This window comes from Megachile rotundata, chromosome 5 (assembly GCF_050947335.1).
Source record: "Megachile rotundata isolate GNS110a chromosome 5, iyMegRotu1, whole genome shotgun sequence".
Lineage (NCBI taxonomy): Eukaryota > Metazoa > Arthropoda > Insecta > Hymenoptera > Megachilidae > Megachile > Megachile rotundata.
Window position 1 is genome coordinate 3,794,619 of NC_134987.1, and position 27,684 is coordinate 3,822,302.

Below are 27,684 nucleotides of genomic sequence, written 5' to 3' on the forward strand. Positions count from 1 at the left end.
ACAAGCGGTTCGTGTCCGAACGGAATAATATAAATCAACGTGTAATTGGCCGACTTGTGTGCGGTGTAGAGATGTATTACATATAAGCCGAGAGGAGCAGGCTGCTTACCAACGCGATAGTTCGGACGGGCATGGTCTGAAATTCAGTTAGTTTGAACGTGGCCAAGCCGAGAATTGAATTAACAAAGTTAATTCTCATTCTGGCAAAGGACCGCGAGGGCCAACAAGTGGAGGCGGTAAGAGACCAAGAATTCTCCTGGCAGAACTCTCCACGGCTTAAGCGAATACGAAACAAGGAGTAACGCAAATCTAATCTTTCGTAGCGTTCGCCGGGAAGAACGTTTTAATCGCCGCCTTGATCCACATTGATCCTCCTGCTGAACAAAGAAAACGCTCTAGAATTCCATACTTTTGTTCGAGGAAGACCAAACTATTTTACCACATCAAAAGTTTATGAGCGGCTTATCGAATCTTCAAATTTCGCTAAGACAGGCAGATATGGAAGTGAAATGTCCATAAATCTAATTCGATTGATGATGACATTCGATAGTTAGCAATTTGTGTCGGGTCCCAATTGGAGAGGTAGTAAAATACAAACCACGAGCGAGATTCTTCAGCTATTTCTTCTAGAATCGTGCATAAAAAATTCAAGAGAAAACGAGAAATATTTTAGTTACTGATGTACATATTGTAGAATATTTTCAAATTTTTCTGTTGAAAATTTGGGCTATGAAAAATAAAAAATATGGAAAATATGCTCGAGAGGATTTTGTATCGAAAGAGTTGGGATCTATGTTCATATTTTTTAGTATAAAAATATTGATAACTTAATATACTAAAAAGGTCATTAAAGCTTTAATGAGAAGCTTTCATGATTTATTTATTTTTACTTTTAATAGTAGTGGAAATAAACAGGATGTCCAACTTAAGCGGGATACCCTGTATACAGATATTTTAATAACATTCTGAATAATTTTGCTTGTGTAATCACTTGGCCCTAGTTTCTAAGATATGCACAAGAAACTTCAGTTAAATTTGCAATACAGAATAGTTTACACAACATAGCTATTATATATTCACTATACTATCGACTTCTTTTCTGTATTACTGATATAATATTATACAAGGTAAATGATTTCATTATCGGGTCATTCAGAATATGGTCGTTCAAAGATAGCCACGTTTTACTAACATAATAATTTAAATATGTTAACCTTAAAATTTAACAATTATAATAATCATACAATGTTGGTGTTCCTAAATTTTAATTAATTTTTAATTAATTTCATGTTTCTTTTATTAAATACGATAGTATTTTATAATTATAACCAGCAAAATGAATGTTCTGTTATTACACTGTTAATTGCATGTGTTTTCTCAATATTTTACAAATTATTATAGTGTATATGTTATAAGAAAATTATGGAAATAAGGATTTGATTAAATCCTTACGGTATATGATCAGTTCACGGAAGATGTTAAAATAACAACTCTGTATGGTGAAGAAAGGTGATTTGATCAAATTCGGTCAATTTGATTTTTTTCTATATGTGAACTCATTTTTCTACGGTAAGTACTTGAAAAAAATTGAACTCTGACCGAATTTGATCAAATCACTTACTTTCTTCAGGGAAATCAACCCACAGAGTTATTATTTTAACGTCTTCCGTGAATTAATCACATACTTTAGGGTTTTTATTAAATCCCTATTTTTATCATCTCCCTGCGATATACAGGGTGTCTCACAATTGGTGTAGGTACTTGAAATGGGGGGTGGCTGGCGTGATTCTGAATAAGATTTCCCTTTGCAAAAATGGGGTTTGAGGCTTCGTTTTTGAATAAATAAGGAAAAACGCGAACCAATCAAAGCGCGAGGATTACGCGCGCTTAGCCACTAAGCTCGAAACTGTCGTTCTCACGTCTGCGCATGCGTAATCCTCGCGCTCTGATTGGTCCATGTTTTTACTTAATAATTCAAAAACGAAGCTTCAAACTCCATTTTTGCAAAGAGAAATCTAATTCAGAATCACATCAGCTACACCCCATTTCAGGAACCTACACTAATTGTGAGACACCCTGTATGTATATATAGTAATAGAATATGTCAATTAAACTATAAATTTAATTGAATTTTGAAATATCTCTGAAATCAATACCAAATAGTGGTTTCGTGTGTAAAGAAAAATTTTCACATACTTGAAAACATATTTTAAGCTCCGGTATATCTATTTCTTCGTAATCATCAATTACTTAAAAGAAAAAACTATTCCATAGTAATTGATATAATAAAACATAAACAGTTGACAAAGTAACCGGAAATACAACGGTTCGATTTTGTTCTATCGTTCGGTGGATGTGCTGCGATTTAATTAGGGGAACAAACACAGTGTACATAGACGATAAAATTGATTTACAAACATTTGCGCGGTTTCGTGCTTGGACGCTCGGCACCGCGAGAAAAGCGCAAACGAAAAACAAGAAAACACGCGGCGGCGAGGCGTTTCGTTTACAAACACGCTACGGATTGCGAATTAATTGGAAAATGAATGTGGCGTGGGTGGACGGCCGTTTAAGAATCCGTGAATAATGGAAGGAAAATTAAATCGATAGTCGATGTGATGCGAGAAATGCGAATTAACACTTGCATCCCTGGTAATTCTTTCATTTTTCAAAAATAGGGATCTGACTATAATAAAATAATGTCAACGGTAAAAAAAAAATTTTACAAAAACTAAAATTGTGTTTGACTAAAAATGTTTGTGGTTAGTAATACTTATTTTTCAAAATCCGAAAATTGATTGTAATAAAAAGTAAAGTCTATTGTCGGAAATTCTTTCATAAATGAAAGAAAGAATGCATTTTTAACACAATTGCTATTATATAATTTTGCATACAATATAAAATTTTATATTAGTATTACCCCACCATATAAAGTTTGTACAGTAGAAACAATAATTGCATCCTCGTATTGCAGCTATGTATTTACTTTTTATTTAACAAAATAGTTTAAGCAGATTCGTATTAAGTTTATACAATGATAACAATAATTACATCATTGTGTTATTTTTAATTGATAAAATAATTTGTAATGATTTGTAATAGATTTTAAAATAATTTGAATGGATTCATTCTGAGTTCAATGGTAACAATAATTACGTTCTCATATTATTTCTATGTATTTATTTTTACTTGATGAAATAATAATTTGTAATAGATTGTAATATAATTTGAAAAGATTGTAGTCGAGAAAGTAAGTCAAAAACATAATATAAAATTCTGTTCTCTAGGAAATTGAATTTTAAAAATTCCCAAAATATAATGTTTACAAGAAAATGTATTTGCAGCGAAAAACTGATATAATTTTAAATTAATATAATTTTAATAATTCTTTTTTTAATATAATAATTGTTGAATGTGAAAAAATTAATCACTAGAATGTATTATTAGTCAGTGTTCAGTATAATATTGTTACATATACATGAATTCATCATTTGCTCAATTATATTCATCAGTCTTTATTAACATGTCAACAACGTTATAAGGACTGATAAGTAATAATATATTTTAACAATATTAATACATAATTACATTTATTCATTTATAACATATATTACTTACCTGCTAAATTAACGAAAAGATTTTTAAAAATATATTCTTTATTGTAAAGAAATCTTGTTGCAAATATTTCGAAAATTTGTTCAATTCAGTTTTTCCGAAATTAAAATCGCATGCAGAAAAATATTATTCTATATTTCCAACTTATTTTTCAAGTAAAGTCTCTCTCTTCTCGGTTATACGGTCATACTGAAAACACTTTTCATAACAAACATAACAGTTCACGTTAATTAACATTCTGACACGTGATGTGAACGACAATATAACTTTAACGTAAACACGAACTAATTACAATGTCGTTCGTATCAGATATTGATTTTGTGGAACCACGGTTAATCAAGTAATTTTATAAGACAATTAGCTCGTACATATTTTCAAAAATCTTTAAACGAATTATCGTACAAATTAAGAAATCAAATAAAGTCATTTTTGCAAATAAAGAAGTATTCTTAAAAAAAGTTTTTTAAATTAACTGCAATGTACGAGTAATGATCAGTAGTATAATAATTATTGAGTGATTTATACAATTCATTTTGCAACCAAGTAAATTAAGTGGCTTCGATACTCCGCAAATTTTCTGTTTAATTTTATGATTTCCACAACTCCTCTTTCAGCGGTATTTCTTATTGTTTCGTACTGAGGGAATTAAATTCGATTTTATGCTTAATGAAGCCTTGTTTAGAAGAAGTTAATTTCAAACCACATAAAATTGTTCTTTATTAATTTGTTTGTATTTACCTGCGTTGGATGATTTTGTGAATTTCGAACAATAATGCAGTTTTTAACTTTTACGTGTACTGATATGAAAATAATGAACATACACTTTCTGTTGAAAATATCATCTAAAGAAAAAATGATATAATACTGTTTTAAGCAAACAGAAAATTTGTGATATTTTCAATAATTTATTTATTTATTTCTTTAGTTGTTCATATGTATTTGACAAAATACAAGAATTTTATAGTACATTCTATGTAACATATTTGCAACAAAATGTAACGAAGGGTTAATCAATTCACTATTTCAATTCATTTAGCGTTCTTCTTTTTATTCAAGTAAATTCAGAATTTTGAAATATCACCGTTTGATACAGTAGAATATTGAATTAACATGTGATTGTTGAACTTGTTTGAAAATCAGTTACTAACCTACGTTACAAATTTTAAAATCCTGTAATTTCAAAATTTCCAAATATCTAATCCCAAACTTCTGTTCTCCTCAATCTCTAGATCCTCAAATTCCTAAGTCCCCAAATTTCGCAGATATCTATATTTGCAGATATTCAAATTGTTCCATAAATCCAAAATCTCCAAATGTCTGTGATCCGAAATTTATAGGCTCCTAAATCTCCAGACTCTCAAATACCTGTATCGCCTAATTCTTAGACAAGCAAATTCTCTTAATTCCAATATCTCGCGATCTCCAAATTATCAAAGCCCCCTGATCCCAAGACCCTCTAATACCTGTGCTCCCAAATTCCTTAGCCGCTAAATCTCTATATCTCAAATTCCTATGATCTGAATTCCCTAGATTCCTATATCCACAAATACCGAAACCTTCATGTTTCCGAATTTCTATTCACCAATTTCCAAATCCACAAAGATTCTTAAAAATCAACAATCGAGACTTCCCATTGCTACATTTTTCCCTTAGAAAATAGATTTGCTCTTGACTATACTCTAAATTCTGAAAGTTTCTTCCAATGTGATATACTTACGTAAAAAAGTTGAGAACCGCCGCTTTCGTCTACACATTTGCATTTTATTATATATCGAATTACAAATCCGGAAACACGTGTTAACGAATAAAAAAATTAACGGTCATAAAAATGTGATTATTATTCATACCCAATACGAAACACATTAGCCGATAAAACCGATAAAATCCTTAATTTCGAATTTTGCCCAGATAAATTGGCGATCCGTCACATTGCACGGCGGCCGCAGAGTTATCCCCCTGTTAACGATTTAATTATTTTCGTAAGCTTAAACGGGTAGCAGGCCACCGTAACCTCCATCGCCGTATCAGATTTTCTACGAAGCTCCATGGAAATTGAATGAAAGTCCGGCCGACGATCCACGATTATTTCCTATGAAAAAATTTCAGGCCTGTTACCCGTAGTAACCCCTTCATCCCCCTTTGTCCGACGTGATATCGGCCCGCAGCAAAACTGCGGGTTGCGTGGAATGTTTATTAAATACCGAAGACGTTGGTTGCTTGGGTTCCTGCTTTCGTGGACCGAAATTGTCCGGTTACGACCACCAGGACCAGCCAACCACCTTTATCTTTGCTCAAAGCCGGGGGGAAGAATGTATTGAGCAGTTCGTGATCGATCCAGGAACGTAGTCACGCAGACTGGTCTGGAAGTTCGGAAATAAGAGAGAAGGTAGGGCCAACGGGACGCATCGGTATCGTTGATTTAATTTAGTTGCGGTCCTACCAGTAGCGACCGAGCATGTAGAAATACCGCGGGAATACCTGTCTCGTCGACTAAACATCACGGACAATCGAGCCGTTTTTGAAACTGGGGCGCATTCATTTTGTGTTATTGAGAAATATTTCAACCCTCGCGTTTTGATACATATATAAATATTAGTTTAAAACACAAACTTTTTTGTATTTTCTGGTGTTAGAAAATGTATATTTATTATCCAGTAGTGTTCAAAGTACTAGCTAAAAAAATTAAGATTTTATTATGTTCAAATGGTCTTGCACTTTCAGAATAAACATATTTCCAATACCGTTAATTACACTTCCACCGCTCAAACATTAGGACAATTTGAATTATCTGCAGTGGAGATTGCTTACAGATAAAAATGTCACATGAAGTTTTATCAATTGGTATCATTGTCTTCATTTTCTTCAAAAATAAATTTGCCCCACTTTCGAAATAAACGGTTCAATTTTGTATCCCGAGTCCTTCTGTTTGCCTGTTTGCGAAAACGATGAGACGCCACGATGTTCAATGGTTAACATACGTTTTCATGTGACAGTAAAACGCGATTTTTACTACCACCACACGAAATGACATGTCGTTCTGGTACGACATTAAAAGTCATAGCTTCTGCTGTCAATTTCCTTCTCCATGCTTTTCTAACCTGCAAACCCTACGAATAGAATGCAGTTGAGAGAGTACGATATAAGGTCTGACCCAATAACGTGTGAAAGTATATATCATATAATTCTTTATGAAAAAATAAATTTTTGAATTGAATACATTTAAACATCAAATTTACATACATTAAAAATTCAAACTAACTTATATAATATTTGAACCGTAAGTGCGTCACCAATTAGACTCATCGAAGTATAGCAAGGATTGAACTAATTAAAATCTTGACTTTCGCATATTTCAAAGTAGAAATCTCTCGAGTTAGCCATCTACTATTTTATATATGTGTCTTTTAAATTTCGTCTAAACCTTCAATTGCAATCAAAGTTAAAATATTCTGTAACTGTCACCAACTTTCGTCTAATTAAATTGGCAAACCGTTACACCGTGTAACGTGCAGAATGTGTGGTTCTCTGACCTTCTGTTTTGTCATTCCACCTTTCCTTGTCTGTCCTACTTCTGTTCATACTCAATTTTATTATTTCTTTTCTGGTCCGAATCGAATCCTTTGACCGGCTATTGGATACGGCTCGTTACATGTGCAAGGAACGAAGGGGCTGGTAACGAATTGAATTTGGTACGGTGCTGATCAATCTCGCGTACACGATTATCGATGTTCTCGAGCCGATGACGAGGGTTCTCGTGTCGTGTGATCTGATTAATTGTGTGCGTAAAGCGAATATGCACACCAAGATGCTTCAGCTGACAGCCCTTTTTGGCAGGCTTGTTTGACCGATGTCTAATTGTACTAAGGGCTACGGTCAAAATAATGATCTTGCAAATCTAACGGCAACAGATGGGAAGCGCAAAATATCGTAAAGGAAGATATTTGAAATATTGTCAGTTTTCTAGTATAGTAAAGCATTTAAATCTACTGATGTTCTTAATTTGGAACTATGCAAATGATTAATTTGTCAACCAATGAAATTTGTGAACGAATCTTTATTTTGATGTTTTTGGGGATTTTTCAGAATGTGGAAATTAGAAGGATGGGTTAAAAATTTGGGAATATACAGATATAGGAATCTAAAGATTTGGAAGTCTAGGGGTTTCTAAATCCCTTAGATTGTTGGGTACCTAAGTATTTCGGATTATAGGTATTCAGGAATCGTGTGATATGGAAATTTGAAGTGACATGAAAAATTAGAAATTCGGGAGAGTGGAAGTTTGCGGACCTAGGAATTCAGGGTTTTAGAGATTTAGAAATCTGAATATGTATTCAGAAAACTCGGAATTTCAATATTTTGAAATTTGGGAAATTTAAAAAATTGAGAATTTAAAAATTTGAAAACTAGAAAATTTGGAAATACAAAAGTTTAATTTAGAAATTTAAAACTTAGAGAATTAGATTCTTCAAAATGATGAATTATCTGCATCTCATTCTTGTTCTACCTGTATGTCTGCAGTAGTTACTACATTATAAATGCACATTCGAATTCGCGTGAGGTACTAGGCTGTAGACCCACTAGTTAAATCATGTACCTTTTTCCTTTATCGTTATTTCAGAAAATTCTATACAAAAAAGTATTGATGTATATTGTTAAAAAAATTAAAAATTCGTGAAATTCTTTGTCATTATATTATATCGCATGCTTAAACGTGTCAGATAGCACACCGTCCTTATTTGAGTAACAATATATCACGTTGCTCTGAGAAATTACCCTGATAACCGTCCCTGATGTATGTAACGCATTGGCCCCAGGCAATTGCCTTAATACTCGTTGCTGGTACACATAGTGACACACAATTGATTAAATGCTTCATACACTTCACAGAAAAACGCGATATCTTGTAACTTTTTTGTATGCTTATACAATAAGCATAAAATCTTTCATTAACAGGTACACATATTAATTTGCAATTCATAATTGAATAACGTAAATAATTAACTAAATAACTGTAAATTTACATTTTACTGGTCTTAATTTTTATTAATTTATTTGTTGTGTTGGTTTTATTATTTCTATCAAAACAGGCATTTAAATCTTTTTTACTTTTCCTACATGATTTCATACACGATTTTTGGATATAAATTATTATTTTCTGTAAAAGTGCTTTTAATTAATTTTAATTATAAAACTCTTTGATTAAATTGTAAATTTGTTGTCTGTAAAACTATCGCGGTTAGGCCCCGTAAAACTGGATCAAATTATAGTAAAAAATTGTATTGTATAGAAAAAATTTCATTAATAATTAATTAACACTAAACAATATTTTAATAATTTTTCTTTAATTAAATTGCATATTCTTTTACTTTAATCAACGCTTTGAAATCTAAACATAAATAATTATTAAAATACGTCATTATAAAGTGAAGAGTTTCAGAGACATCTTAAATTAAAGACCGAGATGTTACATACACAAACTTTAAATATCTCACAAATTCTTGAATTTTTAACAATGCACCTCAATATATTTTTATACATGATGTTTATTTAAGTCCTTTTTTTAAGAACTTTCACGTTTTTTAAAGTTCGGTTTATTTAACTTATATTGCATAAATAATTTGTTTTAAATATCATTAACATAAATGTATATAAATAAATACTCATGCCTAAATTTATTTAATAAATTATGCAATAATATATAAAGTTTGTAATTTCTAAGCTCAATTTTGTAACTTGCAAACTTAGGTTGCATAAATTAGTCGACACATTATTAATAAACGAAGAAACGATTCGAATTTCGAAGTTTGTACGCTTTTGGCAACTCCTGAATTATAACTACCTAATTTTGCGTAATCAAAACATCTTTCATTTTTTACCTTTTTCGACCTACAATTTGATCCAGTTGCATAGGCCAAGCTGGTTAATACTATACAGTTGCTTTAAATACACGTTATATATTTAATTCTTTATTCCTATTCGGTATTATTACAAAACGTTCATACCTACACAGAAAACATTTAATCAGTTAGGTGCAATCCCTGAATTAATAATGATTATATTATTAAGTGCTGGACTGACGGAGCAAATTTTTCTAGAGTGTAGAGTTTAGAAATTTTTTAATTTAGAATTAAAATTAAATTTAAGGAATTGAGAAATTTCGAAATTGGGAAATTTACGAATTTAGGAATTTAAAAATTTAGAAGTTTGAAGATTTACAAATGTATGAATTGAGAGTTTGGTAATTTTGAACTTTGAAAGTTTAAACGTTTGAAAATTTGTCAATTTAAAAGTTCCTAAACATTTGCAAATTTGTCGATTTAAAAATTCCTAAACATTAAAATTTAATTTTAATTTTCACCTTTGAATATAAAAGTTCGAAAAACTATAAATTTTTGAATTAGCAAATTTAAAAATGTTAAAGTTTCACAATAAAAAGTAGTCAAATATTTTTCAAATATCTGTGTCTGGAATTCGAAACACAGTCTGAAATATAGAATACCCCATACAACCCGCATCGATTCGAACAACGTGTATAATACGATGAATACGTCAGAATTTTAAAGACCAATTCATTAACGCGTATCATTACATCATTAAATCCGCAGTGAAAATGACCACGTACAGTACCGTATCGTGCACTAAAACCGATTATTAAATTTTTCAATTTAATCTTGCAGTATGATGCATCGCGTCATTAGCATAATATTAACGGTATTGAAACTCGTTCTTCCATTTCCCCTTTGTCTCTGTTCTTTTCGCGAGCCAGCTAAAGCGTTAATTTCAATTGAATTCCATTTCCATTCAGAAGTTAACTGGAATTGATGCTCGATGCTGTTTGTCTCTTGTTGTTTTTCCGCGTAATAAGCGTTCGCGTCTAATGTACCTGGTCAGCTACGGACCATTTGACGACGACAAGTGGCGAGGAGAGACGGAAATGGCCCGGTCAATATTTGTTTAGGACCAAGAGAAAAGCTTCGCCCAGAGAAAAGCCGCTTATGTAAATTCAACGTCGCAGCCCGGAGTCTCGTACAGTGACGCAAACCAACCCCCTCTGTATCTCCGAATATCTCTATCTATTCCTCCCACCCTTTCAGCTTCTGCATTCACCCCTTTCTTCATCCTCTTTTTCGAACCTCGCCACTCACGCGTTGTCTTTCCTCGCGTTAATATTTTCAGGCTTCCTTTGCAAAGAAAAATAGGAAGGCTACCGGTCACTCCACGTTTTTCTACTGTCACTTGGGTTATACTGTCTTGGGACACCATTGTTTTAATTTTTATTGCGCAATCGGATAGTATTCGATAAATATTATTAGATTCCGATGCTCAATATTTTTACAAAAATCTTTATACGGAAATGCAAGCTAACTGAAATAGTTTGATGAAGGTGTGAGGTTTTACCGAATGAGTGGGCGCGTTTAACCCTGTATACTTGGCTGTCCCCGACGAGGGGTCATTTTAATGGGAAAATAAATCTCTGAGTGCAAAGAGTTAAAATATGTACTAGGTTTTTTATCATGGGAAAAGTCAATACAAGGATGCTTTCAACGGCTCAAATTTGTCCTGAGGACATTTCAGAATAATATGGTCGAAATAAGATACTATATTATGTACTTACAATTAGTCGGTGTTCAGTTGTTCAGTAAGTAGTTGGTGGTAATAGCTTTGCTAATTGTGTCCAGGATTGTCGTTTGGTGCTCTAGAGAATTCAGAATTTAAGAATGTGGGATCCTAGGAATTTGGATATTTAGCTTCTTGAGGGCCTAGAGTTTTGGAATGTAGAGATTTAGGAATTTTGGAAACAAAATCTTTTCTTTCCTGTCTTGCCTTCTTTTTCTAACGACAATCTTAGTACCGACAAAGCTAAAAACGCACAAATTCGACTACGTTTCGTTAGAAACATCTCAATTACAGTAATTGAAATGAAGAAATCTATGATGCGTTATTTTGATCTGTCCCTAAATTTATGGAGCTTCTAAAACGGTTGTAATTTTACTCTTCGGTTTGTTTGAAATAGTGCTATCAAAAATGTTTTAAATGACAAGAAAATGACAAGTTTCCAAAGAAATAACAAATTCCTTTTGAAACTTGTGGAATTTGATTTGAAAATGAGGAGAACTTCTTGATCCTTTCAATAATAATTCTTGGATAAAAACAAAGTCAAGTGTATGCTTCATGGTTGATCAGCAACGGATTTACGAGTGTAATTTTATGCAGAAAATGAAACAAGATTTAGAGTTACTTATTTTTATTAAATAAGAAGCATAACAATATTACTGTTAATTGATAAACTAACATTGAATAAACGAAAGCAAAATCGGGATTGGTTAATAATTTTATATAAATAATTTAAATACAAATTGTACAAATTCTTAGATGAAAATTAAAGATGACAGTTATAGTATTTATAGAACGTAAAAATATTACCCGTAATTGACGAACAAAACCAGTAAATTATAATCAATTTGCAAATACAATATTTCGTGTAAGCGCGAGCGAAATAGGTCTTGCTTGTTCAACAGACAAATTTATAATGAATATTCGGTCCTTGCTCGAGCAATGTTCGCGACGCGCTCGGGCCTTTCCGATTTTCCTGGAATTCTACCCTTATCTACCATAGCAGCTTTCCTCCTAGACCAGCCTAAAGGTCCCGGAGAACCGCCAAGCGGTTCTCCGTCCACTGTCCCTTATTACCGGAGATTTTCGACATCTCCTACTGTGGGACTACCAGCCTCAGGGCGATACATACAATACCTCCCCTAGCCGTTGGCCTGAACGGCCCCAGGTTTGCCGAAGCACCCCTGTGTACGCAAGGAGATCGCCAGCTAGGCATCGTTTCTAAGAAGTTTACTAATGCTATCTCGCTCGCTCTTACTTCGCTCTTCGATACAAAATAAACTTAACTCTACATTCGCTTTTACAATATAATATTCGCAATTCGCAATATTTCGCACAACGAATAACCATGGTTATTTTACATTCACTCACACATAACCCATACTTACACAATTTTCACTTAAAAACTAAATAAACTAAATAATCTACGATAAGTCTTTAACAATTACCCTAAAGCGAAATTTAATAATATAAACAAAATGTAACGATATTCAATGTGGAAATCCGTTAGTTCAATATTTTTATAGGGTATCTCCAAAGTCAGACCCCACTCTTATATTTCGAAAGCGGTTTGAAATGTGGAAAAATATTTGAGACAAAAGAAATATGGAAAAATATTTGTAGGATATCAAGGAAGACATAAGATGGTGATAGCATTTTGACCTTGGACGGTCGTTGGAAAGTCATTTGAACGTCATCTATAGTTTCTGAAATAAAAGTCCCCATTTTTATTGCATATTCTTGTAGCCCTCGTCAGGATGTTTTCGAAATGCTATTCATGTCAGCATTTTTTCAAGTCATTTCTAATATATGAAGCTTTAAATTTGACATATTGACAGCATTCAGATTACACAAGGTGTACTGCACGAAAATAGCATGATCAAATTTGCGCCACTTACAATTAGATGTCAAATTAGAAGCTTCATAATTGAGAATTACTCTTCACAAAAATCAAATTTAAGCAAAGTACGCAATTATTTTTTTAAATCAGTAGTTACTAATAATTACAATTTATTTTAGTAATAATCATAGGTGGTATTAATAACATTGTTTTAGGTTTTGAATATTTATTCCAGATGATTTTATTAGAATAATAATTGTTAGTTGTTACTACTTAAATTCCGAATCAGACAATTAAATTACAAGTCACAACTTAAATTAAAGTTAATAGTTATTTGTCAGTAGGTGCTTCCAAAATAATTGCTTTATAGTAGAAATATATAAATAATAAAATATGGTTAACATATAATAATAAAAGTTGCTACTGGAAATAATGATGAAAATAAATAAACCGTTCATAAAGCACATAAAAAGCTTGAAATTTTTACTCACAAATTATTCAAATAATTCTCTCGCAATTAATAAATTATAAAACAAAGAATTAAATTTCTTATAATCAATATTGCTTTCTAAGTTGTATCAATTAGTAAAGTACTGATTTATAAAATGATTATTTTTAAATTAATAATTCTAAATAGAGACTTCAATTTTCTTGAAAATTATCAACATTATCTATATAATTATAGATAATAGGCATAGTAGGCATAATTGATTGCGGTCAATGACTTCTCTGATAGTCGTCTGTTCGAGTTTAATTGATCGGTATAATTTGACGGATAGGAAGTGCGGGCATAAGTTTATAAATCCTTAAGTTTTATAATTTTCAAAATTTTTTAATACATAAATTCATAAAGTTCTAAATATCTAAGCTTCTAAATATCTAAATTTTCAAATTTCATATTGTATGCAATACACATATCAGTGCCTATGAGTTCTTCAATTTATGCTACCTATCACAATCTTACAATAGTTGCAGAAATTATTGTTATATATGATACATGCATAGCTTATTAAACAACAGTATAGAAAAATACATATTTCACTCTTTTTTTAGTACATATTTATACATTTTCATTTTAAATATTTACACATTTTCAGTGCATACCAATGTACATGTCTTGCATATTTGTTTTATAAATATATTCGAAGTGCTAGTTACAATGTAGGTATAACGTAGTATTAAAGTAGAAAAAAGTGTGATGGAACTGACTAAGCAGTGTGCTAACGACGTTAAAATTTCTTTGTTGCAGAACGCAAGCTGTTCGTTGGCATGCTGTCGAAGAAGTTCACTGAAAATGACGTTAGAAACATGTTTAGTGTCTATGGAACCATCGAAGAGTGTTCGGTGCTGAGGGACAGCACCGGAAAAAGTAAAGCCTGTGCCTTCGTTACCTTCGCTAGTAAACAGTACGCCATAAACGCCATTAAAGCTCTTCATCATTCGCAGACGATGGAGGTAAGTAGACTCGAAACACGATTTTCTCGCTTGTCACCACTACTCAACTCTAGAACAAGCAAGTACATTAAAATAACAGATTTCACTTTTCTTATTTTAACCCTTGCCAGCCATATTGGTGTCCGAGATACTTAAACAAATATTTAATTACTGAAATTGGAAAATTGGGATGATAAGCGATTTTTTTTAGAAAAAAAAAATATTGAATTTAAATATTTAATTTTATTTATCACTAGAAACTGGAGTAGAAAAAAGTTTTGAATATGAGAAGAAGATGAAAATTTGATCAAATAATAGCAAGATAGGCTTCTTTCGGATAGGAGTACATGTATACATTTGAGAATTTTCATTCTAAAATCTTTGTATTTTCACATATTTAAATTTTCAAATGTAGTAATTTTCAAATTTTCTAACTTCTATATGTTTAAAATTTACAAATTCTGGAATTCCCAAATTCCTAAATCTCCAAATATCTAGATCTGCAAATTCTTAGGTTCTCAAATCCCTAGATTCCCAAATTCCTAGATTCCCAAATCCCCAGATTACCAAATCCCTTTATCCTAAATCCCTATATTCCAAATTATAAACATATAATTACCTAAAATAAAATGTCTGCAAAGAGAAAACAATTGAATCCTGATCAAATGAAGGTACTATAAATGTTATTAAAAATAAGAAAATACGTATTGTTACAAATTTAATTACATTTTGTTCTTTTCAAAGTTATGAAAAGATGATTGAGTTAGTTTTAATAGCTTAATGTAGACTAATGTTCTTATAATGCTTGCTATAAATTTTTAAATTGGAGGAATAATACAAAAATCCTTGAAGAAAGAACCATAGTCAAAATGTTAGCATTATAATACATTATCCTATATTGAGAGCACTTATCTCCCTATACTGGTGTCATCCTGTTCTCTAACAAAAATGTGCAAAAAGAGATAGGAGGTGATACATAGTAAGCAGACTATAGTATAACGTAGTATGTCATCCTCTACTTATGTTAGATATACATATAGCATTTCAATCATCGCTACCTGGAAGCTTATCTCGTCTCAAACTTGTGGCGTCTAAAACCACCATGGGCAGACGTAAGGTCTTATATTTAGGAGATTATGGTTTCAAACTAAACTCAAGTTAATCTGACTAAAAACAGCTTGTTAATGTTTCATCTGAACATTATGTATTTAGTCTTTACTGAAATCGATTAAATAACTCAATTTTAACGGCATTTTAACAGAATTTTGTAGGTGTTATTTTAAGAACAGTCAAAATAATATCATTTTGAAGCAACTGTTTTTATAAGAGTTCTAAACTTAGATACAAAGTATTATTTGCTTTAATAATTTTGAAAACTGCCAGTATTTCAATATTTGGTTATGGATATAACTATGGATCTTCATATCTAATGTTTAGTGTATTTACCATAAAGTATTTCTAATTTATAGGTAATTAACATAGAGTCTCTCCCAATAAATACTGTTTAATTTAACTACTAAACAATAGGTGACAGGAAAAAATGTTGGATGTTTGTATGTTCATTTTTATACAAAATTTTATTGTAAAAGAATTTTTTCCTTTAATTGTTCAAGATCATGGTAATAGAAGCATTAAATAAATAATTACATCAATTTACATTTATTCTGAAACACCATGCATATATTGCTTTTTAATTAAAATTAAATAAACGCAACCTAGAGCTTTCCATAAATTTAAATTAAATGTTAAATAACTAATTTTTTGCAATCAACTGTCATTTTTTTAACAGTTTAGAAGAACGAAGTAAGTGTAAGTAAAGTACTACGGTAAATCTCTGTTGCTTTTTTCGATAATTATTGAATTTAAATGACAAATGCAGAAACATGTGACTCGGGACTGCATTATTCGAAAAGAGACGAAACAAGCGACCCGTACCGGAAAACGATTATTCGTGAAACAATGAATTGAAATTTCACTGCAATTATAATTATGATCAATTCTGGAAATTAATTGAAAATTAGCTCAAAACTACCCACTCTCCTCTACTATAGAGTAGTAATTACGGCATAACAGTTTGAATCTCAATATTTCATGAAAATAATTATGTAGACATTTTATCAATATGTTCGATATAAAATGGATAGCGGTCCATTAGAATAAACTTTGGACCAATCAATTTTCAGCCTAGTATTGTTCATTAACGAATATCTAAAATAGAAATTTTCATTTATACCCTTGTCCTTGCATTTTACGAAAACAAAAGATAGAAATAACCTCATAAGATTATATTGTAAAGATTGTTCCAATATATGATTGTATTGTATAAGCCTCTGTTGTACCGTACATATCCCTTCCTAGCCTACAAAAATGCCATTTTTACACTGACAAATGTACTAATCGATATACTTATTTTCATAAACTATATTCGTCTACATATTTGATTTTATTGAAAAAGGAGCAGGCAGCGAGTTTTAAAATACCGAATAAAGAACACAAATATCTTGATATAAAACTTTATCTTAACATAAACGTGTAGAACATGGCGATTGAAAAACAAGAGTGAGCTGACAAAAACAAAACTGTTGTTAATATGTTCATACATTGACAAAAATAATTAAGAAGGCACAACTCGATTATGCCGAAATTATCTGCGAGGAAAACCGTAGTGAATTGCATTTCCAACAGATTTAAATTTCTTCGATTTCGTTTTTGACAAAAATAGAATTAGCAATGTTTCATTGCCACATTAAGGTGATCATATTTCTTAAACTAACGATTGTTTTAGATTTCTCATAGTGCTAAAAATTAATGCAAATGTAGTTCTATTTGTTTAAGTTTCAAATATTGTTAAGGTTAAAGTATTTATGAAAAAAAAGTAAAGAAAATATTTTCTGTTATAAAGTGTATGTGTATGTTCTTAATACGCATGCGCTGTGTATCATGTACATGCGTTGAATGTATCGCGCGCATGCGTATTACACGTTTCTGTTTAAAACAGCATTTCTTTACTTTCTTCTGACAAATTCTTTTATTTCCACAATTTTTTAAATTTAAACAATGAGAACTGAACTCATAGTAATTTTTTTTGTAGTTTTAACACTAAAAGCTCACTTACTTTGAAATGAAAAATGAAGTTGAAAAAAAAATTGAAATATAGAGAAACGCAACTTATGTAAGTTACTTCGTAAAGGTTCGAACGCGCCCGACAATAATCGGAAGAATCGAGGTGGAAGATCGATTGTAGATTAGCGTAGAAATCGTGTGTGCCTACAGGGTGTCTCACAACTCGTGTAACTCCCGGAAAAGGATGGTAGAGGACGTGATTCTGAACAAGATTTCCCTTCGCAAAAATGGAGTTTGAAGCTTCCTTTTTGAATGACTATAGAAATTATTAGAATCAATATGTAATTTACAGTCTATCTGACATTTATTATCAAAATACGTATTCATACATATGAAATAGTATTTACTCCCCTTCCTCAGCATCAAATAAACAAAAGATAAAATATAAATTAATGTACAACGTATTAATTTTTTATCTTAATGAAAATCAACATTTTCAAGAAATCCATAACAAATTTTAACTTGTTATAAACTTAAAATAAGAACTTAAGAGTTCTTGTAACACAAGAATAAGAATTTTTGTTAAGAAATTTACAATAACAGTAATTTTAAAAAATACTTCAATGTATCGAAGATAATTTTTTCATTCTATTATTTTTTTCTTAAAAACGACATTTAGCAATTTAAATCAAATACGTTAGTAAATATGATTAATCAAAATACATCAACTGGTATTTTTTTATAGTAAAATCGAATTTCCGCAGGATGAAAGGGGTGGTTATAAAGTATCTCGTGTCATTTTTCTAATATGACATTTCGATAACGTTTTGATTCGCGCCGGTACACTCGCATAAATTTCTAATTAAACAATCTAGTAAAAAAAAGACCCGGTGTAACGAGAGAAAGGAAAAGTAGGAAGCTCGTTAAGTGTACACGGCTCGTTTCTTTTCATAGCAGTTCAATGAGGTCGTTGGACATTGGCTCGATGCCACTGTCATCAAGAGAAACGTCCGTGCACTCGCGACCCCGGCTAACATAGCTGTCTCAACTCGATGATATACCGATTTAACTCTCAGTAACCAAAATCGAGCAAAGTAGACGAACGGGTCGACACCTCGATAATTCGAAACTTGCACCGACACCTTCTCCAACGTTTCTTTTCTTAAAACGTTCGCTGACCGACTCTTTGGCTGTCTTTCGCGCTAGTCATCGCTTAGGAATAGCTGCATCAATTTGATAAACTTGAGATAGATATTAAGTGTCGATTGCGTGGATTGTTGTTTGGAAATTTGATCGATTAAATGGTTCGTTCAATTTGGAGTTTATGATAGAGATGTAATCATATTTTATTCTTAAGGATTTGGAGATTCTTGATTACATTAATAGGTTGGTGTACTTATTACAACTTGATCACTATAGATCTAAAACCTATCATTTAAAGATTAAACACTTTTTCTAAAACATCACTTTGACTCTTACGACACGCCAAAGTATGTTTCCAATTTTTATAAAACTATTGACTTAATAACACTATCTTACATACAGTATAATACACATACTATGTACACTATGGCACAACACTATAATACATACTTTCTTTGAAATTAAAAATAAGATTAAAAAATAAATAAATAAATAATAAGATATAAATTAATATTCAAATTACAAAAGATCGATATAAATTTGAAAACCATCTTAACAAAAATAACTTAAAATAAGAAACACTCCTTAATTTAAAAACAAAGTTATTTGACTTTTTGATTGTTTAGTATGTGTTAATAAGTTGCAAGAATTTCTCACTGATAATATAATAAATATAGTGAAATATATTCATGTGATTATCAAAAATAAAATGTAATCCTAGAAAGAATAATTGTAGTGTTCGTCGACTATTTCGATTAAGAAAAAGTTATATTTTAATTTAGTTGAACGATTAGCAACCACGAATTAATCATAACGTTTCCTTCCACTCGGAGTCACAAAGTTCCAATGGAAGTATCGGAGCAATTTAACGTGTAGCGTTAAGGTGTACCCTTCACAGCAAATTCCATGCACTCCATGGGAATTGTTTCTCTCCGTTTGCTGCCTATGCGATGCACTATTTCGAACAGTGAAAGCAAATCGTGCCAAGGCACGCGGGTACGACAGCAATTCCATTTTGATATCATGAATATTTCCTGATGCAGGTTTCTCGAACTTGCTCGTCGTGGTCGATTTAACTAGCACGATTTCATGCCCCATGGTTCGTGCTCTCCTTTGTGTATAATAGTTCGACGAGAACTATATGTTACGACGCTCGTCATTAATTATTAAGTTTGTGCAACAATGCTTGCTTCGCCGAAATTGTTATAACGATTTTCTTTGCAATGTCGAAAATGTACGCTGAAATTTCACATATTAAGTCATGAAATTGTTTAAAAAATGGAGGATATACTAAATTTGCAGAATCGTTAAATTTAAAATCCGGTAAAGTTGAAAATGTAGAAAAATATCCACATATTTTAAATTCTCAAAGCTGCAAATTTACCGGATTTTAAATTTAACGATTTAAGAATTTAGAAATTTAGGAACTCAGAAATTTATAAACTAAAAAATTTTTAAATATAGTAATGTAAAAATATAAAAATTTAAAAATGTAGAAATTCAAACATTTAGAAATTTGGAATTACAGAAACTTAAAATTGGAAATTTGACAAAAACTATACAATACAACATTTGTTAATTGTTAGGTTTGTACGAAGATGTTTCGTCGCAATTATTATAATGATTTTCTTTTCAATCATGAAAATAAATATTTAACTTAAATTTCACATACAAAACCGCGAAACTGTTTACAAAATGAAACTGACATCAAATTTATAAAATTAGAAAATTTGTAAATTTGTAAACTTGAAAACTTAGTGAATTACTTACAAATTTAAAATTCCTGATATTGCAAACTTTTCACTTTTCAATATACTTTTGCTTATATCAAATTTAGTGTGGTATCAAAGAAATATCGCACGTTACTTCGAATTCCATAATTTTAAAATTAATTTTTCACATAAATATACATATATTTCATCTCGAAATTAATCAGATGACTTCATAATCTATTTACGACAAAAAACAGTGTATGTTTTCGGGTCACAAATTATCTGCAAATCTGTAAATTTCGAATACATGAAACTAAGGTAATTTCGGTGATATACGCAGACATTTTCACGAAACTTTAACACTATCGTGTGCAGTGGGGTTTATAAACACATACCGGCGAGGAGGCGAGGTTCAAAAAGGTCGTAAAACTGTCCGAGCGTGACGGAACACGAAATCCGATCGTCCAATAGCATCGGCACCAGTTCCTAATAGTTTAACTTACGACTTCGCCTTATCTCGACCGAACTGCACCTGTTACCCCGACTTCGAACGTGATAAGTTTCAAATTGATATGATATAAGCCAGATATAGGCAGTAAGTAGTAAATCGGGCATGAGTGCTCGTCGGAGCTCAAGAACATGATAGGGAGCTCGAAGAGGAGTCATTTCGTACTAAAAAACGATAATGAACGATTTGCGTGATCGTTTTAATCAAACTTAAAGTCTTAAACTTAGTTCTGTTACCGAACGTAGGCACCTGGAACGACTCAATTGTGGTTAAATATCCTTAAATTTAAATTATCATATTTCCAAAATTCTGAAATTTCAAGTAGGCACCTGAAACGACTCAATTGTGGTTTAATATATTTAAATTTAAATTATCATATTTCCAAAATTCTGAAATTTTAAATTTCTAAATTCTTCCAAATGTCCAAGTACCGAAATTCCAGAATTAAAAATTACCAAATTTTCCTAATCCTTATTTTAAAAAATTTTGCAATTTTCAAATTCTTACATTCCAAAATTTATAAATCTCGAAGATTCCAAATCTCCAAATTCTCGAATTCCCAAACTTCTCATATTCCTATAATTTCAATATATGTTTCCAATTTTAATAATATAAAATTGTATACAACGTAAGAAATCGGTAAATAATCATTTGCATTAATATTATGATGTTAGTTCCAACGTAAAACGTTAGTAATAGTAAAACGTTAGCAATGTAAGAAGGTAGCAAGTGTCTCATGATTCATGAACGAGATGGGTACACCAGATGGTAAAGGGTTAAATCTTGTTCATAAAGTAAAAACGTTTAGTACATGTATATTTCTGTCTTTTTTACAGGGATGCTCATCACCATTGGTAGTGAAATTTGCAGACACGCAAAAGGAAAAAGACCAGAAAAGGATGCAACAGCTTCAGACGAATCTTTGGAATATAGCTGGAGTCAACATGGCGCCGCATTACCTGACCGTCTGTACCTTTTAATATTTCACAACCGACCTTTTTTGCTCCGATATCAAAGAGCCCATTTGCATCGTGAATGAAATACTTTCTCATAAATTTATTTTCCTAGAATCTTAAAAATTGCACGTATATTCCGCTCGCGTACATCTGTAAAGCATTTGCGCGTATCACAGTGGAAAAAAGTTTGATCTAAAACTGAGAGATGCCATAAACATCGCTCGTTGCTTTTGACGAAAAAATTTCTTTCTCGATGCAAATTTTAATCTTCCGTTGATTCCTTTGTCGCGAGGACGATTTTTATGAAATTTCCTTAAAAACTCATTGACCACTTATGCAGTATTATAATCTGATAAAATTACAGCTTCTTGAAGAAATCGATGAAGGATTTGAAGTCTTAATAAGATTACAATTTTATTGCTTTTGATTTTGTGTTAGCTGTGGAACAAGATGAGTATACAGAATAAGACTGTTGGTTACAGGAGAAAGTAATAAAATGGAAAAATAAATGAAAGACAATAAAAAATATTAGAATGAAAAACGATAGACGATAAAACAGTGAAAAATTTAAAATAAAAATTACAATTAGTAATTTTATTTAAAATTAATTAATGCAACGATAATAATAATATTAATAGTATGAAAATGGTGAATAGCTATTAATTACTTACTTAATCGTTATCAGTTACAAAATAATTAATGATGTACAAAAATTTGCATAAAAATTTAACTATTAACTGTTAAAAGGCAATTAATAATGCGAAGGTAATCAATAGTGCTAATACAAAAAAAAAGTGAATAATATATTTATTGGAATATACTTCTTTTCTATTTTGAAAAGTTATGAAAAATGTTTATCTGATAGTGCAACTTAACTTTATATCCACATAATATATTTACGTATTAAGTAACAACAAACCGTAATCACTGTTCTAAATAATGAGTAACTTCAACATAGAAACGTCGAGTATCTGTGATCGACGTGACACGAATGAAAATTTCAGAGCAAATCACCCCATGTCCATCACGTATTCGAACCCGTTAATATTTTACTAACCTCCAATATTCCAGCGGCACATTAACAATTCATGGCGTACACGTCGTTCCCAAAGATAATGCCAAAGATCGGTTAAGTTCATGTTACTTTGTGTTTATTTGGCTTGCCATCATTTATGTTTACTACCGTTCATAAATAGTCCAACACTTGTTAAAGACAAATTCGTAAATAGCATTTTAAAGTGAAATTTAATATGTTGGAGTTTTAAAACCGCCATTTAATACGCTAGAGTTTTAAAGACGCCATTTAATATGCTAGAGTTTTAAAGACGCCATTTTAAACGCTTTAGGTTTGAAAACGCCATTTAATACGCCAGAATGATAAATACGTTGATCAAAATTACAAGTTCACTTCAGTTTTAGGTAACTTACCGTTATGGATAATATTGTTGCTTTGTATACACAATAAATTATTAGTTATTTTATGGAAAATTTTATTTGTACACATATTGGATAAAAGTTATAAGTTTACTTATACAGAACTCATTTATTTAGTAACGAATGAATGCGGAAATTATTTTAAAAGCTGAGCTTTCATTTAACAAGTTACATTGTGCCGAATTCTAAACACTTAAAATATATTGGTACCTCTATATCCAATATGCAGTAAAATGTATTTTAGAATTTTGAAAATTCAGAACTTTGAAATTTTAGGAGTTTCAAACTTTGAAAGAAATGGCTCATGGTAAATTCGACAATTGAAAATTTCTACGATGCCCTCGTTCGTATAATTCTCTAAGCGCATGCTTATTTTGCAGTTACGGACTGAATAGCCTGACATACATTGTCCAACTCGTGGTTAACACTTTTAGTATTATTAGAGTACCTAGATTATGATATCATGAGAGCACATTGGCGTTATTTTGTGATCAACTGTTCTGCGTTATAAGTATTGCATAATTTCAAGATAAGTTTTGCTCATTTTTTCAATGTAAAATAATTATTCCTTTTTTGTTTTCATTTTTATCACTTGAAATGAAGTACCACACCAATTTACACACATTTCAACTGTTTTTAAATTTAGTACACAATTAAAGTATGACATGCGAGGATGTACTGTGGGTAACAAAAGTAAGTAAACACTTAGAACTTCTGGCAAAAAAACATTTGTGTCGAAGCAAATATGTAACTTCAAAAAACAAGTTGTATATCTACTGAAACTACATGAAATAATCTATATAATTATGCCGATAAAATGTTCATTAGTGCTGGATTTCCTCATAAAAAATAATAAAGATTTACGGTATGCAACGAATACACGTTCCGAAAGTAAGTAAACACGACCGGCATTGCTCGATAACTTTTTAATACTTGCAATTTTGCAATTTATTTATGAATGACACTTACAGATTATTTCATGCCGAATCTGAATTCGTAAACTGTTTCTTTGTAGTGGTTATCGTATTCGAGAAAATTTGACTTAAAGGAAAATTGTAAATTTTCAACTTTGGAAATGTTTCGCAGTCTTATAGTTGCTTCTATTTATTTTATTTTTATACCAAACTATTTTGCAAATTCTCTTGAATAAAATGATATGAATTGTGATAACATTGTAATTATTTAATTATGTTTAAATGCCAATGGAAGTGAAGAAGAAACCCAAGACTTGCCGATATCTGCTGATGTTTTTTAATTTATTTCAACGACTAAGAGTTTCAGAAAAATTCTAATCAGATCAAATGAAACAGTAAATATTACAGTTGAAAAAGGTACACAAGAAAGATAACAAATCGTGTTATGCTTTGAGTACATGTGTCAAATGTTTCGGAAAATTATTAGCGCGAAATCCGAAAAACGTTCGTACAAAAAAGACGACCGTCAGTGATGAGTATCACTGCTGTAACTGCATATTCGTGTTATACAATGAAGAATACGATATCAGTCATTCACTTAACCTTAAATTAAAGAATAAATAAATATGTAACAACTTCACATAGTAACGGCAATACTACTTTTACTTTTGGAACGTGTATTATGAGGAAATCCAGCACTAATGAACATTTTATTGGCATAATTATATAGATTATTTCATGTAGTTTCAGCAAATATACAATTTGTTTTTTGAAGTTACATATTTGCTTTGACACAAATGTTTTTTTGCCACAAGCTCTAAGTGTTTACTTACTTTTGTTACCCACTGTATATGCAGCACGTACGCGCATGGGTGCCAAATACGAACCGATACACTGAGGTCTCTCAGGCACACTACAAATCAAAAGTAACAATTCATTTTATTTTTACTTATCTTACTATTATTTTCTCCTTTTGCAGTATCATGAAGAAATGTGTAAAAAAGTAGAAATATGTTATGAGTAGAAATTTTGGAATTTTTAGATAGACAATATATTATTGTTTTTTTATAATAAATGTTATTGCAAGTTACAGAGAACTATGAGTTCATTTGCAAAACTATTATTTGCTTTGTAACTTATTATAATAAAAATTATTTTTAATAATCAGTTGCTGCTCCATTACGATTAAATAATTAGAATCTTTTTATAATAAATGTTCTTAACAAGGTTTTCAATAAAATTTATTTCTTTTTATATTATAACAGTGACGTTTTTTAATTATTGAACTCTCGAATATTTTCTCTTTATAAATTCGGTCGACTAAAATTATCTATATATTTGCGATGGTATTTCTATCGTTATAACGTATCGGTCATTATACTTATGAAAATTACAGAATTGTTGCAAAAAGAAAAAGCAACAAATTTTTTAATCCATGACAATAAACTAGATAAAAACTTGTAAACTTATAATTTTGATCAGCGTTGTACTACTACCTACATTATTAAAAATTTACTCTCTTACCTAATTATAAATATTTGTATTAAATTTTTAAAATTATCAATACTAAATATAACAAAACATCGTGTAGATTAAAACATTTGCTAAAAATGAAAATACTGCCTTGATAAAACTGTTACCTACTTCAGCATGGCGTTCAGCGTGTTAACAGTTTCTATTTTTATCTGACATTAATGTTTTAATAATGGATTTTTCGTTACTACGATATTATTTTTAGCAATTATCTTTTTACTATGATAACTCTAACAGTTTACTTTACTTTCATTAACCATTTTGCGACTTTGGACGAGATATATCGTCACCGTGATGTTAATGTAATGCTATAAACAAGATATCTCGTTTTGCAGCGTCACTTATGTGACGCTATGAACGAGATACATCGCGTCTTACGGTTTATGTCAGGCTGTGGACAAAATATTTCATGTTTATCTTCTAGTGTTTGCAATTGAGTGTCATTTGTCGTATGCTTTTGGCAAAATATTCTGCGGCTGCCTTTATTGAAAAAATAAAAATAAATAAGACTTCAAGTGGCGAAACGAAAACAACTTTTTGTTTCCCAAAATCTGAATTATTAATCCTAAATCTACGGACGCTTAATCGCCACTTTTGTTTAAATTGAAACTAAACTATAAAAATTCCTAAATAACGGATAATACCCAGCTTATACAATGATTCTTTATCTCGATGAAGATTAACATATATTTTAATGAAAATTTATTAATAATTTTATATTTCTTATATATACTCAACATTATTTTCTTATTTCTACTTATAGAACATTTAACTTTTTATTATTTTTAGTTATTCTTTTATTCTTTTTACTTATTTTTAATATTTTGTTATTACAGAAATGTACTACATGTCTATATCTTTTTCGCTTAATTGTTTTACCTTTCATTATCACATTTTTATTAACTTTATTAGCAAATATTATCTATACTGTTCAGTAATAATAATACACAGAGTGTCCCGTTTTTTTGCAATTAAACTTTACCAAAATATTTACTTTATTAAAAAATTATAAGAAAATTTCAAAATAACTTCATGCTGATGTTTTCCGACCGATCTTATCAAATATGTTTTTTTTATAACTTTTAATAATACGTTCGAAAACTTATGTTATGCGTTCTTATTTTTATTCATAGAATATGCTAGTAATTAAGGACAAAACTGGAATTTCCTGTATGTGATATGAAACAACAAGGCAGTTTATTGTCACTCGGTATTTTTGTTATGTATAAAATCATATATATGTTATGCAACATCTTTTTCTTACTATTGTTCGTAGAATATACTTATAAAGTATTACGGAAAAACTGACACAACCCACACGTATAAAATACTACCAAAATTAACTCAAGCTTGGTAATTAAGAAATTTAGTAAAATAATACTTCGTTCCAAAAATTTCAACAATATCTTTGACCAACACCGTACCTACGTTTTTAGTAACCAACTAATTTCCAACACTGGCTGTGCACAAATATAAGCTTTGCCGAACTTCTTTCACAACTTTTGCCCTTGTTTCTTCGTAGAATTTGTAAAAATTCAGTAAACTACGGTTCTTGTGACGAAAAATAGGACACGAATCTTGGTATACGTTTTTTATGAACTTTTTGAAATCCTGTGTTAATATAACATTTTTTATTTTTAGGAATAGTTAATGAAATTTGATATACGTAATTTATATTAAATTTAATATAGAATTAATACAATATATAATATCATATATAAAACACTTTGTATAGTATTTGTAAAACAACGCATGACATATGTACAGAAAATACTATTAAAATATTTCAGAGATAAGTCTTTGGATGCTTTAGAACGGTAGTGTGGTCTTTGAAATGTAATTTACGGCCTCATAAAATTTGTAATAAATATTCCTAGGAATAGACATAAGTATTTATTTATCTGTTTGATCGACAAAA

The 27,684-nt window shown here is 30.6% G+C and overlaps 1 protein-coding gene across 21 annotated transcripts in view; it reads left to right on the forward strand.

Annotated features, from left to right (window-relative positions):
- Positions 1-27,684, forward strand: part of LOC100883744 (CUGBP Elav-like family member 1-A) — a 1,238,863-nt gene that overhangs the window by 1,177,755 nt on the left and 33,424 nt on the right. For all 21 annotated transcript variants that reach the window (XM_076532024.1, XM_076532022.1, XM_076532021.1 and 18 more), the window contains 2 exons: positions 14,319-14,524; positions 21,766-21,894. In XM_076532024.1, coding sequence (XP_076388139.1) covers positions 14,319-14,524; positions 21,766-21,894 — 335 coding nt within the window. The remainder of the gene's footprint in view (positions 1-14,318; positions 14,525-21,765; positions 21,895-27,684) is intronic.